The sequence below is a fragment of the Molossus molossus genome, unplaced genomic scaffold, assembly GCF_014108415.1.
Source record: "Molossus molossus isolate mMolMol1 unplaced genomic scaffold, mMolMol1.p scaffold_m16_p_17, whole genome shotgun sequence".
NCBI classification, from domain to species: domain Eukaryota; kingdom Metazoa; phylum Chordata; class Mammalia; order Chiroptera; family Molossidae; genus Molossus; species Molossus molossus.
In genome coordinates this window covers 55,149,315-55,169,126 of record NW_023425352.1, presented here as the reverse complement: position 1 = coordinate 55,169,126, position 19,812 = coordinate 55,149,315, and the positions used below count along the sequence as shown (strand labels likewise).

At 37.7% G+C, this 19,812-nt stretch overlaps 1 protein-coding gene across 14 annotated transcripts in view; it reads right to left on the bottom strand.

Moving 5' to 3' along the window:
• Positions 1-19,812, bottom strand: part of ADK (adenosine kinase) — a 630,959-nt gene that overhangs the window by 513,610 nt on the left and 97,537 nt on the right. For 2 of the 14 annotated variants that reach the window (XM_036265172.1, XM_036265169.1), the window contains exons 1-2: positions 7,949-8,074; positions 5,907-6,184 (exon numbers count right to left, since the gene is read on the bottom strand). The exons of 7 other annotated variants lie outside the window; for them this stretch is intronic. In XM_036265172.1, the coding sequence (XP_036121065.1) occupies positions 5,907-5,977 (71 nt within the window). In that variant the 5' untranslated portion in view covers positions 5,978-6,184; positions 7,949-8,074. Of the gene's footprint in view, positions 1-5,071; positions 5,093-5,906; positions 6,185-7,948; positions 8,075-19,812 lie in introns of those variants that run through there. 5 more of the 14 variants (XM_036265167.1, XM_036265174.1, XM_036265177.1 and 2 more) reach the window with 4 other exon arrangements.

The window sequence follows — 19,812 nt, the reverse complement described above, 5'->3', positions numbered from 1 at the left end:
AGACTGATGAGTCGTGGATTCGATTCCAGTTACAGTTCAGACCCCGGCCCTGGTCGGGGTCATGCAGGAGGCAACCAATTGATGTGTCTTTCTCATCAATGTTTCTTTCTCTCTCTTTCTCTCCCACTCTGTCTGAAAATAGATGGAAAAATATCCTTGGATGAAGATTTAAAAAACATAAAACACATAAAAACACATTGTAGAGCTATACTAAAACATTATCTTTATTTGTATTCTTATTCTTTAAGCTCTTTTCTATTTTTATACCTTTTTATTTATTTTTTATTTTTTAAACTTTTATGTTTAAAAACTAAGACACAAACACACACATTAGCCTAGACCTACAGAGGGTCAGGATCATCGACATCGGTGTCTTCTACCTCCACACCTTGTCCCACTGGAAGGTCTTCCGGGGGCAATAACATGCATGGAACTCTCAATTCCAATGATAACAATGCCTTTTTCTGGAACACCTCCTGAAGGACTTACCTGAGGCTCTTCTTGAGGAGGTGTCACTCTTTTCAGAAATAAGTCTGTGGTGGTTTGCTTGATTTGTTTCTTTTTGTCATCACAGATTTGTTTATGAACAGATAATGCACCATGAGCATTTGTCTGTTAACCAAAACTTTTTAGTGTTGAGATCCATGTTTCAAACTTTTTAAGGAATTTCTTGAAATCTGTAGAAATCTTTACTAAACCTTCATTGTGAATTTTTTTTTTTTTAGGGTTCTTGTTCTTTTTCTTCTCCTGTCTCCTTTTCTCTTACCTCTTCTCCAGCTATGCATTCCTATTCCAGTTCAACAACTCATTCGTTAGTTTCTTAGGAACCACCTCTAGGAGGTACTCAGTGTCCTCCTCATCCACACCCAGGTGAAAGTCATTTGCGATCTCAACCAAAGCATAGTTGAGTTTTGCAACCTCTCATCCTTGGCAAGTCTCTTGAAGTCAGGGACAAACCTCCTGAGTTTCTCCATCCAGATACTATTCATACACTCCCTGATGACATCATCCAAGCCCAAATAAGGCTCTGGATGGAGTCATGGATGTTGTGATCTTTCCAGAACTGCATCAGTGTCTCCTCAGTTGCAGCAATATGCTGAGCAAAGATCCTCCTCAGGGAATAGGCCTTAAAAGTTGCCCTGGACGCAACCCAGTGTATGAGAGATCATAACTGCCAATAATATATCAGATAAGGGGTTAATTTCCAATATATATAGAGTGCTCATACAACTCAACAAAAGGAAGACAAAGAACCCAACTAAAAAATGGGCAGAGGAACTAAACAGACACCTTTCCAAACAGGACATACAAATGGCTAAGAGACATATGAAGAAATTATCAACATCACTAATCATCAGAGAGATGCAAATTAATACAACAATGAGGTATCACCTCACACCTGTCAGAATGGCCGCCATCAACAAATCATAAAACAACAAATGTTGGCGAGGGTGTGGAGAAAAATGGAGTCTAGTACACTGCTGGTGGGAATACAGACTGGTACAGCCACTATAAAAAACAATATGGTGTTACCTCAAAAAATTAAAAATGAACTGCCATTTGACCCAGTGATCCCACTTCTAGGAATATACACTAAGAAGCCTGAAACAGCAATCAGAAAGAATATATGTACCCCCATGTTCGTAGCAGCACTATTTACAATAGCTAAGATCTGGAAACAGCCCAAATGTCCATCAGTAGACGAATGGATTAAAAGGCTGTGGTACATATACACAACGAAGTACTATGCAGCTGTAAGAAAGAAAGACTTGTTATCCTTTGAGACGACATGGAGGGACCTGGAAAGTATTATCTTAAGCAAAATAAGCCAAGCAGAGAAAGACAAGTATCATATGATCTCTCTTATTTGTGGAATATAATGAACATAACAGTCTGAGGAATGGGGTAGTCCCAGAGACGTGGAAGTGCGGTATAGACTGACAATCTCCAGAAGAGGGGGTATTGGGGGGAGACAAACCACAGAACTTATATGCATGTATGCCTGAACAATGGACATGGACAACAAAGCTGGGGACAGGGCAGGGGAGGGAGGGGGGAATCAGTGGGGGGAAAGGAGAAACATCTGTAACAAAAATAAAGAAATTAATTAATTAATAAAAAAAAAAAAAAGTTGCCCTGGCCGGTTTGGCTCAGCGGTTAGAGCATCAGCCTGCAGATCAGAGAGTCCCGCGTTTGGTTCCCACTAAGGGCATGTACCTCATTTGCAGTTTGTCCCCGGCCCCAGTTGGGGTCCTGTGGGTGACAACCACTTGAGGTGTCTCTCTCGCATCAATGTTTCTCTCTCTCTCTCTCTCTCTCTTCCTCCCTCTCTCCCTCATGCTCTATCTGAAGATAAATGCAAAAAAGTGTCCTCGGGTGAGGATAAAAAAAATAAATAAAATAAAATAAATAAATAAAAGCTGCTACAACTCCTGGTCCATTGGTTGGATCAAAGAGGTGGTGTCTGGAGAGAAAAACACCACTTTGATATTGGGATGATGATCACCAAGAAAAGAAGGATGTCTAGGAGCATTATCACTAAGCAAAATCTTGAAAGGTATCTTATTAACCTAACAGTACATCTCTATTTCACTGACCTAGCAGTTCAGGAGGACATTGAGCAAGAGGAACTGGGTCATCCATAACTTCTTATTGCTCCTGTAGTACAATGGCAGTGAGTGCTTACTGATCTGCTTGGAGGCCTCAGGGTTCTCACTGTGCAAGACCACAAAGGGTTTCCATTTGTGGCCTGCAACATGGCCCCAAACGACTGTTACCCTGTCCTTAAAAGCCTTGAAACCCATGGCCTGGCTGGTTTGGCTCAGCAGTTACAGCATCGGCCCAAAGACCAGAGAGTTCCAGGTTCGGTTCCCGCTAAGGGCATGTACCTCAGATGCAGTGTGTCCCCAGCCCCGGTTGGGGTCGTGTGGGTGGCAGCCAGTCTATGTGTCTCTCTCACATCAATGTTTCTCTCTTTCTTTCTTTCTTTCTTCCCCCTCTCTCCCTCCTGCTCTATCTGAAGATAAATGCAAAAATGTCCTTGGGTGAGGATTAAAAAAAAAAAAAAAAAGCCTTGAAACCTGAAATACTTCCGGTCAAAATGGTAGCATTAGTAAACGCGGTACTCACCTCCAACCACATCAAAATTACAACTAAACTACAGAACAACCATCATTCAGAATCACCTGAGATTGAGCTGAATGAACTCCTACAACTACAAAATTAAAGAAGCCACAGTGAGACTAGTAGGAAGGATGGAGGCACGGAAGGGCTGGTCCCATACCCATGTACGGTGGATACTATCTGGGCTGGGAAGCTCCTCCCTAAGGAGTGAGGGGTCCCCATCTTACACCAGGCACCTGCCTCAGGGTTCCAATACCAGGAAGAGAAATCCCATAATGTCTGGCTGTAAAAACCAGTGGGAACTGAGGCTGAGGGAGGCTGTGGCTGCTGGAGCCCCAGGCAGCTCCTCTTAAAGCATCCACACAGGGACTTACTCGGACTTGCTCTCTCCAGGCCCCAACGTGGGGGAGGCAGCTTGAAAAGCACCAAAGACATACGGGGAAGAACTGGGTTGTTTGGCATCAGGGCAAAAGCTGGAGAGGCAGCTTTCTCCCGAACAGCCGTGCTGATGGAGGCCTTTGTTCCTTTGGTGAGCCCTTCCCCTATGGGCCTGGCAGATGGCCGCCATATCTGGGACTCCAACAACCAGGCTCACAGTTTTCTCTGCCCACGTAATTCCCTGAGGCCTTGCCCCACCCAACTTCTGGGTCCACCCAAGATGTTCCCAGTGGCTTTACCATAGGATTGGTCTGTCTTGGCTCCTGTGTCAGATTTTCCTATGTTCTCTCAAACAAGCAGCATCTGGCCTCAGCGAGCCCCATACCTCTTGTTAATCGGCCCCAGGCCTGGCACTAAAAGCAGCCAGCCTTGGTTCACAGCTTGTCTTTGCCTGGGCACCTCCAAGTCATCTGCACATAGCTTTGGAGCTTATGCCTGGTGACCCCAGGTAGAACAGAGGGAGTGGCTGACTTTGCCCCAGAGCCAGCACACCCCGTGGACAGCTTCAGACCACATCGAAGCACTACCACCTCCACAAGTGCCACACTCAAGGAGTGGACTCAGTGGGTACCAGAGCCTTGCTGAAGTAAAGCTTGCTCTATGTGGTGGGCTCCTGCATAGCTGATCCTCCAAGATAGGCAGAGGTTGGTGGTCAGTGGGCACACCCAGTCCTTGCAGCTGATCAGCCTGAGTAAATCCCTCCCATTGATGTGCCAACAACAATCAAGACTCAAGTAGAACAGAAGAGAGTACAGTCCACATGAAGGGTGCACCTCGTGGGACCAGCTGGGGTGAACAGGGAGGCTGTGCCACTGGACCATACAAGACACCTACTACAACAGGCTACTTTAGGAAGCCTAGGAGGCATAGCAACTCTACCTAATACAAAGAAACAAACACAGGGAGGTAGCCAAAATGAGGGGACAAAGAAACCGGTCCCAAATGAAAGAACACAACAAAACTCCAGGAAAATAACTAAATGAAATGGAGATAAGCAATCTGACAGATGCAGAGTTCAAAACACTGCTTATAAGGATGCTCAATGAACTTAGAACATCAAGGAACTTAGTGAGGACCTCAAGAGCATTAAAAAAAAATCAGAAATGAAGGACGCACTAACTGAAATAAAAAATAATTTATAAGAATTTATAAGAAAATAATTTATAGAATATAAGGAAGCAAAACAAACCCAGTCAGAACAGGGAAAAAAAAAAAGAATCCAAAAAAAATGGGGATAGTGTATGGAGCCTCTGGGACAACTTTAAGTGTACCAACATTCGCATCATGGGGGTGCCAGAAGGAGAAGAGGGAGCACATGAAATTGAAAACCTATTTGAAAAAATAATGACAGAAAACTTCCCTAACTTGGTGAAGGAAACAGACATGCACAGAGTTAGTCCCATGAGATGAACCCAGGGAGGCCCACACCAAGACACATCATAATCAAAATGCAAAAGGTTAAAGACAAAGAAACAATCTTAAAAGCAGCAAGAGAAAAGCAGTTATTTACCTACAAAGGAGTTTCCATAAGACTGTCAGCCGGTTTCTCAAAAGAAACTTTGCAGACTAGAAGGGAATGGCAAGAAATATTTAAAGTGATGAATAGCAAGGACCTACAACCAAGATTACTCTATCTGGCAAAGCTATTATTTAGAATTGATGACCATATAGTTTCCCAGACAAGAAAAAGCTATAGGAGTTCATCACCACCAAACCAATATTATATGAAACGTTGAAGGGTCTTCTTGAATATGAAGAACAAAAATATGAACAATAAAATGGCAATGAATACATATCTATTGGTAATTGAATCTACAAACAAAACGAGCAAGCAGAACAGAAATAGACTCATAGATACAGAGAACTATTTGTTAGTTGCCAGATGAGAGGAGGTTTAGGGGACGGATGAAAAAGGTGAAGGGATTACGAAGCACAAATTGGTTGTTAGGTTGACGAACCTCAAAGGGGTCAGGTGGGAAGGGAAGAGATAAACCAAAGAACTTATATCTATATATGCATAACTAATGGACACAGACAATAGTGTGGGGAAGGCAAGAGGGGGGCGGGAGTGGGGAAGAGGGGCTCGTGGGGGGTAAAAGGGGGACATCTGTGATACATTCACCAATAAAGATAAAATTTAAAAGAAAAAAAAAAGTCTTGAAACTTGGCTCTGACTTGGCCCCCTTATGGATGAAAGTCTTTTCATGCATCTATTTCCATAATCAGGAGGTTTCATGCATATGGAGTATCTGCTCTGGCAAGTAATTTTCCTCCACAATCAGCTTATCTATATTTTCCAAAAGTTCTTCAGCTGCCTTCACATCAATTGCAGACTCACCACTCACCTTCCCATTACGTGATGAATAATGATTCTTGAATCAGTTAAACCGCTCAGATCTAGAGGTAAACTCAACATTGTAGTCAGGTCCAGCCTTTTCTTTCAATGTCACAAACAAACTTTTTGTTTTGGCCTTGTAATCCTGGTTCTGAAAGGGTTATGCTTCTGTGTCTGGTCTTCAATCCAGGTCATTAGAAATTTCTCCATGTCTAATATAGCCCTTCTCAAATTTCTGCTAGTCTCTCTTTTTTTTTAATCCTCACCCAAGGACATTTTTGCATTTATCTTCAGATAGAGCAGGAGGGAGAGAGGAGGAAAGAGAGAGAGAGAAACATCGAAGTGAGAGAGACACATCAAGTGGTTGCTACCTACATGACCCCACAACTGCAACCAAGGTACACGCTCTTAGAAGGAACCAAACCCGGGACTCTCTGGTCCGCGGGCCGACACTCTAACCACTGAGCCAAACTGGCCAGGACAAATTTCTGTTAGTCTCATTGCCTTCAATGAAACAGATCTTTTACAGCTTCTGTCCATTTGTTGTTGTTCTTCAGGATCATGGTAATGGTGGACTGGGACATGCCTGACTGGCAAGCAAAAGCCATCAGTGATTTTCCACGTTCATAATCTTTAATCACTCTTAATTCCATTTCCTGGTCAATCTCTCAATGTGGCCTCCTAGTGGCAACATTAATAGTGGATTTTGTACACTTCGAGGCCATAACGACAAAATAACAGGAGATGAAATGAAGGATAAGAAAAATGATATAATCAAGAGATGCAGTAAACAAAAGATGTAGTAACATGACATCTTCGTGTTGTACAGTTTTACAGTAAACTTCCTTATTTTTTTTTATCCTCACCCGAGGACATTTTTCCATTTTATGTTCAGATAGAACGGGAGGGAGAGAGGGAAGAGAGAGAGAGAGTGAGAGAGAGAGAAAGAGAGAGAGAAACATCGATGTGAAAGGGACACATCAAGTGGCTGCCACCCGCACGACCAACCAGGGCCAGGGAAAAACCACAACCGAAGTACGTGCCCTTAGCAGGAACCAAATCCGGGTCTCTCTGGACCGCGGGACAATGCTCTAACCACTTAACAAAACCGGCCAGGGCCAGCAAACTTTTTTAATAAGTAGAAAGAATATACTGTAAAATAATAAAAAGTGTAGTAAAGTAAGTACTAAACTATAAACCAGTAACATATTTGTTTACTATCATTATCAAGTATTATGTACTATGCATAATTGTATGTGGTATACCTTTATATGACTGGCAGCACAGTGGGATTTTTAACACCAGCATCACCACAAACACATAAATAATGAATTGTGCTACAATGTTCAGATGGCTACGATGTTATCAGGTGATAGAAAATATTTAGCTCCATTATAATGTTAAGGGACCATCAACGTATATGTGGTCCATCAGTGATGAAAACATCGTCATTATGCTAAGCGTGAGTATATTATAATGAAATTTCAGGAGGAAGAGAAATGTGACCAGCTTCCTCATTGTGATCCCCTAAAAATATGCAGTATTTCCTCTCAAATATAAAAACCAAAGCAGCAGTTTATGCTGCATACAATTTTTCTGAATGTTATCTTTTTATCTTCCCTGGTTTAGAGACAGTAAATCATTCTATTTTTAAAGGTGTCCTGCTGTGTTGCTGAGGATAAAATCAAAGAAGATGCTGAAAATTATGTCAAAACGAAAGGAAACAATGTTTCCCATAAAACCACCTAAGTATGTATGTCCCCTTTCAAATCTGAAGATAACAAAAATCTTCCATGCTTTAAAAATATTCACTCAAGTCACACGCTTTTATATCTTATACTGTCAGTGAATGATTTTAAATTTAAAATTTTTAATTAAAAAAAATTTTAATTTTCTTCAGTGTGCACAATAATATGGAATAATGAAGATAGTTTTAGAAAATATCTCACTGAGGCAGTTTGTAGGTATGGCCCTGGTTTCTGTGTTCCCAGGGATATCTGACAAAACTTACAATATTTAATATAAAATAACTGTTAGTTCCCAAACCAATACCATTTTCCTTTTCCAATGGAACACCAAATTTTCTTCAGTTATTAGAAGGTTTTGTGCTTTAGCCCATGGAATGATGCTTGATTAGAATAAGTCAAATCATGATAATTCTATTTTCGTTGCCAGTCTCTGGAAGACAATGAACAATTACGGAAATATCTGCTGGGGTAATTCTGGGAATGTTCTTCTTGCTCTTAAGAAAAACCAGAAGATTTTCCTGTGCGTCTCTATATATTATCAACTATATCAGACCTCTAAGAATAGCAACAGACATTTGTAACCATGAAGAGTATCAGCCTAAAAGACATTGGGAATGGTAGGCAGAAACACATAAAGACCCAGGGCTCCCTGATGATGTTCCTGAAGCACTGAATTAACTAACCAATTAATCAACTCTTACCTCCATATTTACTGTATTAAATAAAAGTTTCCATTTATAGAATGTCATTTTGTTTTGGGTGTCTGTCACTTACAAAGGCATCAGAATACAAGTAGTATATAAATCTGACTTTAGAAAGAACTAGTTGTGAAAAAACTTATATCCTCATCTACTACATACTTTTAAAAAGAAAAAAATTCTAATTAAAGAAACCTAAAATTGGCATAAAAATTCTCCCAGATCCAGACCTAAGAAGGCAGTCACAGACATTATTCCAAATTTATCACCAACATTAGATGGCTGCTAGAATTGAAGGCACTTTATAACAGTCGATCCAAATTTTGGAGAAAACCAGTTTTTTGTTCTGTGCTAAAAAAAACTTAAGTTGGTAATATTTAAGGAATAATGTAAGAGGCAATGAATTATATCCTAGGACTCTACCTGATTTTCTTAAAGGAATCTGCTGTGAGATTCTATTATATTAATGAAGAGAAAACTTCAGTATAAAAAACAAAAGACTGACCATATGATTTCACTTATATGTAAAATCTAAAGAACAATGTAAATGAATGAACTTAATAGAAACAGACTCAAAGTTGACTTATTTTTAACTTATTTGAAACTTACAAAAATATTACAAGAATTGTACAAATAGCCTCTATATACTCTTCACCTGTATTCACTTAATATTTAATGTTATAATACAAATACACACACACACACAATTTATTATTACACTTAGTTATTGCTGAACTATTTCAGTAGGTTGCAGACATTAACACCTCTTACCCTCAAATACCTGAGTGTTATTTCCTAAAAACAAGACCACTTCATGACCACAGTACATTTATCAATTCAGGAAGTTTAACATTGCTACAATACTACAACCTAATCTACAGTTCATACTTAATTTTGCCAACAACATCCTTCATAATACCCCACCCCCCTTCCCTGTCAGGGTATAATCCAGGATCATGCATTACATTTAACTGTTAGTTTCTTTGGTTTCTCTTAATCTGGAAAAGTTTTTGTCTTTATAATTCACAACAGTGACTCTGAAAAGAGTACAAGCCAGCTGTTTCGCTGAATTTTGGGTTGTCTCATATTTCCCACACAATCAGATCATGGACTGAAATGGTGTGGGGACACTTGGGATTTGGAGGGCACTCAGAGCTTTTGCTGAGTTGCGGCCACCCAGGACTATAGTCATCTTACTCCATCCCAGGGCAGTGGGGAGAGGCAGTGGCTCCTTCCTAGAACATTCAAACCCACCGTTGGGCCATTGAAATGCAAACTGAGGCCCATTAACAACCTGCATCTTCCCCACCCTTAGGAAATCCCCTTATACTGAATACCTGAGGGAGTTTTTCAGTCAATTGAGGATCCAAGGCTCTTTAAGTTACCATGACTAATAGCTACCAGGCAAAAAGCTAGAGGATAACTGAACCTTTCCTGGGCTTGCAACTCTACCCAGGAAAGTAAGACTTAACAGGAGTGTTTAACGTGGGTCCTCCCTGGCTCATCCAAACCCAGTAGAGAGAGCCACAAACAGCAGAACACCAACACCCACAGGGAAAATTTGGCAGGCTCCAAAACCCACTGAGATAGCCAAAATGGTGAAACAAAGAAACAAATACCAAGTGAAAGATGAGATAAATAAAACCCAGTTAAGCAAGTTAACAGAGCTAGAATTCAGAGCCATGATCTTGAGGAAGGTCAACAGCATGCGTAAGAACATCAACACCATGAGTAAAGACATAGAAACATTGAAAATCAACCAACTGGAAATTAAAAACCACCAAGAAATGAAGAATGACATAGAAAAATAAAGAACACACTGGAAGGACTAAATAGTAGAGTACAGGAAGCTGAGGACTGGATCAGTGAATTAGAAGATTACAAGACAGGGTAGAAAAAAATCAACCAATCAGAAAACCAAAAAGGAAAAACAACTAAAAAACAGGAAGACAGCTTAAGAGAACTGTGAGACAACTGGAAACGTAATAATATTCGCATTATAGGAGTACCTGAAGAATAAAAAAATGAGCAAGGGTTAGAAAATATATTTGAAGAAATACTGACAGAAAACCTCCCTAATTTGGTGATGGAAGAAGGCATTCAAGTTCAAGAAGCACAGAGAGCCCCAAGTAAGAAGAACCCAAACAGGACCACGCAAGACACAGTAATTGAAATCCCAAAAATTAAAGACAAAGAGAGAATCCTAAAGGCAGCAAGAGATAAGCAACAGGTTACCTATAAAAGAAACCCCATAAGGCTATCAGCTGACTTCTCAACAGAAACACTACAGGCCAGAAGGGAATGGCATGAGGTAATCAAGGTCATGAAAAACAAAGATCTGAATCCAAGACTACTCTACCCAGCAATGCTATCATTCAAAATACAAGGTCAAATAAAGAGCTTCCAAGATAAAAAAAAAAAAAAAAAAAAAGCCTAAGGAAATACATTAGCACCAAACCAGCACTACAAGAAATGTTAAAAGGACTGCTATAATAAGCAGAAGAAACAGGAACAAAAATAGAACTACACTAAACAAAAATGGCAATAAATAAGTACATACCAATAATCACCTTAAATGTAAATGGATTGAATGCTCCCATAAAAAGACACAGAGTAGCTGATTGGATAAGAAAGCATGACTCATCTATATGTTGTTTACAAGAGACCCACCGCACAACAAAAGACTCACACAGGTTGAAAGTGAAGGGATGGAAAAAAATCTTCCAAGCAAATGGAAAGGGAAAAAAAGCTGAGGTAGCAATACTCATATCTGATAAAATAGATTTCAAAATGATGGCCATAACTAAAGACAAGGAAGGCCATTACATAATATTGAAAGGATCTATCCAACAGGAAGATATAACCTTAGTAAACATATATGCACCCAATACAGGTGCAACAAAATATATTAAAATTCTTCTGGAGGACTTCAAAGGAGAAATCAAGAGCAATACAATCATAGCAGGGGACTTCAACACCCCACTGACATCACTGATAGATCCTCTAACAAAAAATTAGCAAAGAAACAGAGACTCTAAATGAAGCACTAGACCAAATGGATTTAATAGATATCTACAGAGAATTACACCCCAAAACTGCAGAATTCACATTCTTCTCAAGTGCACATGGGACATTATCAAACACAGACCACATGTTAGGATACAAACTAAGTCTCTACAACTTCAAGAAGATTGAAATCATATCAAGCATCTTCTCAGATCATAATGGCATAAAACTAGAAATCAATTGCAACAAAAACATGCAAAGACATTTGAACACATGGAGGCTAAATAGCATGTTATTAAACAACGAATGGGTAACAAAGGAGATAAAGGAAGAAATTAAAAAGTTCCCGCAAACCAATGAAAATGAACACACAACACAAAATCTATGGGATGCAGCTAAAGCAGTTCTGAGAGGGAAGTTCATAGCACTACAGGCCTACCTCAAGAAAGAAGAAAAATTTCTAATAGACAATCTAACCTCACAACTTAAAGAATTAGAAAGCAAACAGAAAGAAAACCCCAGAGCAAGTAGAAGGAAGGAAATAGTAAAGATCAGAGCAGAAATAAATGACATGGAGGCCAAAAAAACAATTCCAAGGATCAATGAAACAAAGAGTTGGTTTTTTCGAAAAGACAAACAAGACTGATGAACCCTTAGCTAGACTCACCAAGAAACAAAGAGAGACAACCCAAATGCACAAAATTAGAAATGAACGAAGAGAAGTAACAACTGATACCACAGAAATACAAATTCGTTAACAAATATTATGAACAATTATATGACAAGAAATTTGACAATCTAAGCGAAATGGACAAATTCTAGAAACACACAGTCTCCCAAAACTGGACCAGGAAGAGATAGAAAACTTGAACAGACCACTAACAACTAAGGAAACTGAAGAGGTAATCAAAATACTCCCAGCAAACAAAAGCCCAGGCCCAAATGGCTTCTTGGGAGACGTTTACTGAACATTCAAAGAACTAACACCCATTCTCCTCAAACTATTTCAAAAAATTAAAGAAGAAGGAAGACTTCCAAACTCGTTTTATGAGGCCAGCTTAATTCTAATTCCAAAACCAGAAAAGACACTACAAGGAAAGAAAACTATGGGCAAATATCCCTGATGAACATAGATGCCAAAATCCTAAACAAAATAATAGCAAATCGAATCCAGCAATACATCAAAAAAAGTATTCACCATGACCAAGTGGGATTCATCCCAGGGATGCAAAGCTGGTACAATATTCGCAAATCAATAAATGTGATACACCACATAAACAAAATGAACGATAAAAATCATACGATCATATCAATAGACGCTGAAAAAGCATTCAACAAAATCCAGCACCCATTTCTGATAAAAATGCTCAGCAATCTGGGAATAGAGAGATCATATCTCGACATAATGAAGGCCATATATGAAAGACCTACAGCCAACTTCATACTCAATGGGCAAAAACTAAAAGCATTTCCCTCAAGAACAGGAACAAAACAGGGATATCCACTATCGCCACTCTTATTTAACATAGTACTGGAAGTCTTAGCCACAGCAATCAGACAGGAAGAAAAAATAAAAGGGATCCAAATGAAAAAGGAGGAAGTGAAACTGTCATTATTTGCAGATGACATGATATTATACATAGAAAACCCTAAAGACTCCATCAAAAATCTACTAGACTTAAATAAATTTGGCAAAGTAAGCAGGATACAAAATTAACGTCAAGAAATCGATGGTATTTTTATAAACCAATGATGAAGTCACAGAAAGAGAAACTAAAAGAAGAATCCCATTTACCATCGTGGCAAAAAAATTAAGATACCTAGGAATCACGTTAACCAAAGAAGTAAAGGAGCTATTTGACGAAAACTACAGGATATTGAAAAAAGAAATAAAGGAAGATATAAAAAGTGGAAGCACATACCTTGTTCACGGATTGGAAGAATTAACATCATTAAAAAGTCCATATTACCCAAAGCAATCTATAGATTCAATGCAATCCCCATCAAAATACCAACAACATATTTCACAGAACTAAAACAAATATTTCAAAAGTTCATATGGAACCAAAAAAAGACCGCAAATAGCCACAGCAATCTTAAAAAAGAAGGACAAAGTAGGTGGGATGACAATACCGGATATTAAGTTATACTACAAAGCTACTGAAAGCAAAACAGCCTGCTAGTGGCACAAGAACAGGCATATAGACCAGTGGAACAGAACAGAGAACCCAGAAAATGAACCCAAGACATTATGCTCAATTAATATTTGACAAAGGAGGCAAGAGCATTCAATGGAGTAAAGACAGCCTCTTTAATAAATGGTGTTGGAAAAATTGGACAGCTACAAGAAAAAAAAAAAGAGCCCTGGCCAGTTTAGCTCAGCGGTTGGAGCATCGGCCTGCAGTCCAGAGAGGCCCAGGTTCGGTTCCTGCTAAGGGCACGTACCTCGGTTGCGGTTTGTCCCCGGCCCTGGGTTGTGAAGATGGCAGCCACTTGATGTGTCCCTTTCACATCGATGTTTCTCTCTCTCTCTCTCCCCCTCCCACTCTATCTGAACAAAAAACAAAAATGTCCTCGGGTGAGGATAAAAAATAAAATAAAAAACAGTAAAAAAATAAATAAAACTAGACCATCAACTTACACCATACACAAGAACAAACTCAAAATGGATAAAAGTTTTAAATGTCCATGAATCCATAAAAATTCTAGAAGAGAATGTAGGCACCAAAATTTCAGACATCATACTCAGATGAATTTTCACTGATACATCACCTAAGGCAACAGAAACGAAGGAGAAAATGAACACATTTTCAAACTAAAAAGCTTCTGCACAGCAGAAGATACAATCATCAAAATAGAAAGGCAACCCACTGTATGGGAGAGCATCACTGCCAATGATACATCACATAAGGGGTTCATTTCCAAAATATATAGAGTACTCATACAACTCAACAAAAGAAAAAGAACCCAATTAAAAAATGGGCAGAGGACCTAAATAGACACCTCTCCAAACAGGACATACAAATGGCCAAGAGACATATGAAGAAATGCTCAACATCACTAATCATCAGAGAGATGCAAATTAAAACAACAATGAGGTATCATCTCACACCTGTCAGAATGGCTGCCATCAACAAATCATGAAACAACAAGTGTTAGCGAGGGTGTGGAGAAAAGGGGACTCTAGTGCACTGCTGGTGGGAATGCAGACTGGTGCAGTCACTATGGAAAACATTGTGGTGTTACCACAAAGAATTAAAAATGGAACTGCCATTTGACCCAGTGATCCCACTCCTAGGCATATATCCTAAGAAGCCTGAAACACCAACCAGAAAGAATATTTGTACTCCCATGTTCATAACAGCACTATTTACAATAGCTAAGTTCTGGAAACAGCCCATGTGTCCATCAGTAGATCAATGGATAAAAAAAGCTGTTGTACATATACCTAATGGAGTACAATGCAGCTGTAAGAAAGGAAAATCTCTTATCCTTTGAAACGACATGAAGGGACCTGGAAAGTACTATCCTAAGCAAAACAAGACAAGCAGAGAAGACAAATATCACATGATCTCACTTAATTGTGGAATATAATGAACATAACAGTCTGAGGAATAGAGCAGACCCAGAGACGTGGGAATAGCATACAGACTGACAACCCTCAGAAGAGGAGGTGGTGGAGGAGGGAAGAGAAAAACCACAGAACTTATAATGCATGTACGCATAACCGATGGACATGGACAACAAAGCTGGGTACGAGGTGGGGGAGATGGGGAGGAGGGTGTCAATGGGGAAAAAAGGGAGAAACATCTGTAACAAAAATAAAAATTTAAAAAAATAGAAAGAATAAGAATCATCCTTGGATTTCTTCGTGCCACTATAATGCATGCCAGTGCTTCTGTAAACTGCATCATACTTTAACAGAATAATGAATGTTTGGTATTAAGATACATACCCTACATAATTGTTTAAAACCCTATTCATGCGTGATATGAACATCCTTCGATCCTATTTAGAAGAATGTATAAATTTTTATAAATTGAAAGAACATAAAAACTTCCATTCTTGGCTATCCTCATTATTATGTTATGTACATAGTACCTACTTTTATGGTTGACATCAGCTTGCCCATGTTTCTAAATTCCATTGTGGAAGCCAATCACATTTTCTCTGTCCTCATTCTAGTAGGAAAAACATCTTTGAAGAGCTAATTATACAATTTAATATTTAAATACAAAATAGTTTGAAAAAGAACAGTGAAAAAGTGATAGTAAAACAAATATCCATCCACACTTCCAAAAAGGGATGTTGGTGGTAGGATCTGGTAACAAAGGATTTTCCTTGCAAGAACATATATTTATGCAAATTGTATATGTGAAGCATATTTTCTGCATTTCTTGAGCTCTTGAGAAAATATTTATTTTGCTCTGTCCACCAGAGGCAGAAATTTTATGTCTCTTTTCTGGAAAAAAAATCTTTTAATAAACATTTTCCTATCCAATTCAACAATTATTTTTTAACTAGAAAGAAAGGGAAATTGCAAGTATATATAGAATCTAGTTAAACTACAAAACATTTTTCCCCAAAATTTTCCATCAGGCTTTTTTCTACCTACTATGGTCTTACCCAACACAGATTTACAGACTTAGAAATCACAAGTCTCCCTGGCATTCCCAAACAAAGCATTAAAGTAGTAGGAATGTTTGAAGAAGGTAGTTTAATGCAATATATGCTATTAAAATTTAGTATATACTAAATGATATATTTTCATCAAGGTGATATTTTCATAAGAAAAACACCTGGAAGTGATTAAGCTATAAAGTAAAATTTAAAAGAAAATTTTAAAATCTGTTCTAGATAATGTTTCAACCACTTTGCTAAATAACTGAAAAAGTCAGGCTGCACTCTTAATAAAGTTCTACAGAGGGAGCTAGCTCCACAAAGAATAAATTTATAACACACAACTCAAGAAAAGACCTAGTCTGTTGGAAATATCAGATTTCTTTTCATCAACATGAGCTCAGAGTATCCTCTAAGATTGTTACCTTAGCAATCAAAAACACAGTATTACCTACAAACTATGGCATATTTCTAGTAAACCATATTAAAACTTATAAAATGTAATATACATCATAAATACCTTTAAACACTTTGTGAAGTTGGTAGATTTGTTTTAAATAATATTATCCCTCCAGAAAAGTAAAAAAAAAAAAATTTCTGTCTTAAGTCACTGAACTTAGGCAAAGTAGAAAGCAGTAAAAAAGATCTGAAATCAAATCATAGTCTATCTTTTTCTACTATAAGACAAGTTAGAGTCTCTCGAAACCTCAGTTTTTCTATAAAATGAGTATATATCTACCTCTGAAGGTTGCTGTGAAAATTAAATTAGAGCACAAAAGTAATGAAAATAATGCTCTTTTCTCTTGTTCTTTAATACATAAATGTTATTTAACTGTTCAATGCTTTCCAAAAAGAAATCAATTGTATTCAGTAGAGAAAGTATTTTCAAGGATTAGATTAGTTTCTAACAGATACTAAAAATTTCCCAAAACTCCAAAATTCATATTGTCCCCCAAAAGTCTAACTCAATCATTAAGGGGATGTATAGTGTTGGCATACCCTTACTTGATTTTTCGGGTAGATATCTGTCATAGCTTCATTCTCAAAATAGTCCTGTTTGTTTTAGACCAAGGAGAAAAAGAATTCAATATACCAGCAGTTTTTTGTTCTCTCCATTCCATGTTGACCCCACTGAATATTCACCCCATAGACACCATACAATGAAATACTGTCAAGTAAACTATTTACAGCAAAGGATCAATGAACTACATGTGAACTGAAAACCTCAGAATAAAATTCCAGGAAACACCTTATCCTTCCCCCTCCCTGAAAAAAAATCAGAGGTAGAGAGCAAAGAAGATGAGATCCCTTCTTTTCTTCTAAAGAATTGTATGCTAGAAACTCAGAAACTATACCCATAAGTATTACTGAATAAACTAAAAGAGAAGTAGCTAATTAAAGAAGTCATTTGCTAAATGGATAATAATAAAATAGCAAAGCACTAATATACACTCAATGATATTTGAAAGACATCTTTTCCAAGAGCAGAAGCCAGTCCAAGAGGTTTTCATAAACATCACTGTACTCATAAACACCTATTTAACAACTAAGCATTACATGATTCTTCTCAAAACTTTTTCATGTATGTAATTTCATCTAATCCTTGCCTAATAAAATAAGAGGATTATCACCATTTTACAAATAAGGATAATAAATTCAGAAGATTAAGTGACTAAACTAAGTGATATTCTTTGATACTCTGTTAACAAAACTACTTTTCCCAGAATTTCCTTCCCTATATGGTTTCAAGTTAGGACAAACCACAGGAGAAATTTGTATATACTGGGAGTTGCAAGTAAAGCAGCTGCCTTTTCACTCCAAAGGTAGTTATTAATTAGAGGTAGTGAAAGACAGAAAGGTATGGGCAGTTTGTCCTTATTTATCCCCACTCTACCTCTAGCTCACCTTCCCAACCATGCCCGAGCCTATCACCAGATGGTAAAAACCCACAGAGATGGAAGCAAAAAGACAACAACCCACTCACCCCCTTCACAGTTCCTCCAGCAGCTGGACATGCCTAGCTGCTTCTTAAAAGCTCCAATTCATTAACCTACACCAGAAGTGGTTAGTGACTTTTCTCTGATCCTTTTTGGACCTTTACTTCCCTAGTTTTTCCCACAATTGAAAAAGGTTTAATTCCTATAATAAATTCCTTAATTCTTAATACTCATAGTGGAATTGAATCCTAACAGATACACCAAGGTTACAGTCTGTGGTAAAACTCATACATAAACTAAGTTTCTTCTAATGCTAAGTACAAGGTACCACACATTTCTTCAAAGGGTTTTAAGATTTACCTCTAATGATTAATATTTTTTTATTGATTTTAAAGAGAGAGGAAGGGAGAGGGGGAGAGAGAGAGACAGAAATATCTATGTGAGAGAGAAACATTAACTGGCTGCCTCCTGAATGCACCCTGACTGGGAATCAAACCTTCAACCTGAATATGTGCCCTGACCAGGAATCAAACCCACCACCTTTTGGTGTATGGGACAATGCTCCAACCAACTGAGCCACACTGGCCAGGGCATGACAAATATCTTTCATTCATCTATCATACATATATGAATATAAGACCTAGTTGAGCCCTAAAATTATCTCTTATAATGAGTTTTCCTTTATGACAGGGTTAATAATTTTCTTTTAAACAATAAAATATTTAAGCAAAGCTTTCAGAAGATTTTTTAATCCAGGTGTAACAGATAAGAAAAAAACTATGAAACCCTAGAATTTTAAAGTGAGAGGACAGTCAAAAGTTCACCAAAAAGGATCAACTCTGATTACTTGAGAACCATTCATGGAATATGTATAAAAGCCTGAAATGAATTCAATCAAACTAGTTTGAAATTCTCACAGAACTCAACTAATAGTATTAGTAAAAAAGGAGCAAAGAAATCTAACAAAAATTTAGTTCTTATTCCTCGAGGTACAGTCTCATTAGCAAAAATGGTAAATCTTATTATAAAAAGCATTTTAAAGATTAATTTTAAAAGCAATATAATTAATGGCTACCTTACAAAGATCAGACTATACATAAAAATCAATAAAAACTTATCTCATATAAAAGGCATTTGTAGCTTAGGATGAAATTTCTAATGAAAGTATCATACATGGAGTCAAACAACTCCGATCACAAAAGAGTGCTGTGTTTTAGAGAAAAGGGTTCTAGTGGTGACAAAGATATCGATAATAAAGATTCTGAATACTCAAGAAAATTAGGGTAAAAAAGAAAAAAGTATTTTAAAATTATTCCATGTAATATGCACTTGTAAAATGTATAAACTAAATTATGAGTGTAAATCTCACTTAATTTATAAATATCTCTAAAAGTTTTTAGAATCAAGTCAGCCAAAATCTTTGTATTATAACCTCTCACTGAAAGAACGGGAAGTGTCTTGTATTTGGAAGTCAGGCATACTTAGTAACTGATGATTCTCTTCAATTCACTCTCTAGAGACTATGGGTCTGAGGAAGTTTCTAAAACAAAACTATGAAATTAATCAGTCATTGAGTCTTCATACAGCTACTTAGTTCATCTTAATCAGTTACTGAGTCTTGCAATGGATATTAATCCCTTTTTATTAAAAAAAAAAATCACTGCATATTTAGGGAGCTGCTGGTATAACAGCAAAAGCACTAAAATAGGAATCAGGAGATTTGAATTCTGGTCCAGCACTTGTTATTGAAGTGTAACCTGTACAAGTCACTTTATCACTGTGAATTTCATTATAAATTACAGATATTAATCTTAAAATTCATTTCTAGATTAAAAGTTCTATAATTTAAAGATATGAAAAATGTGGCCTTTGAGAGACCATAAAAATGTTTACAATATTTAAAATAC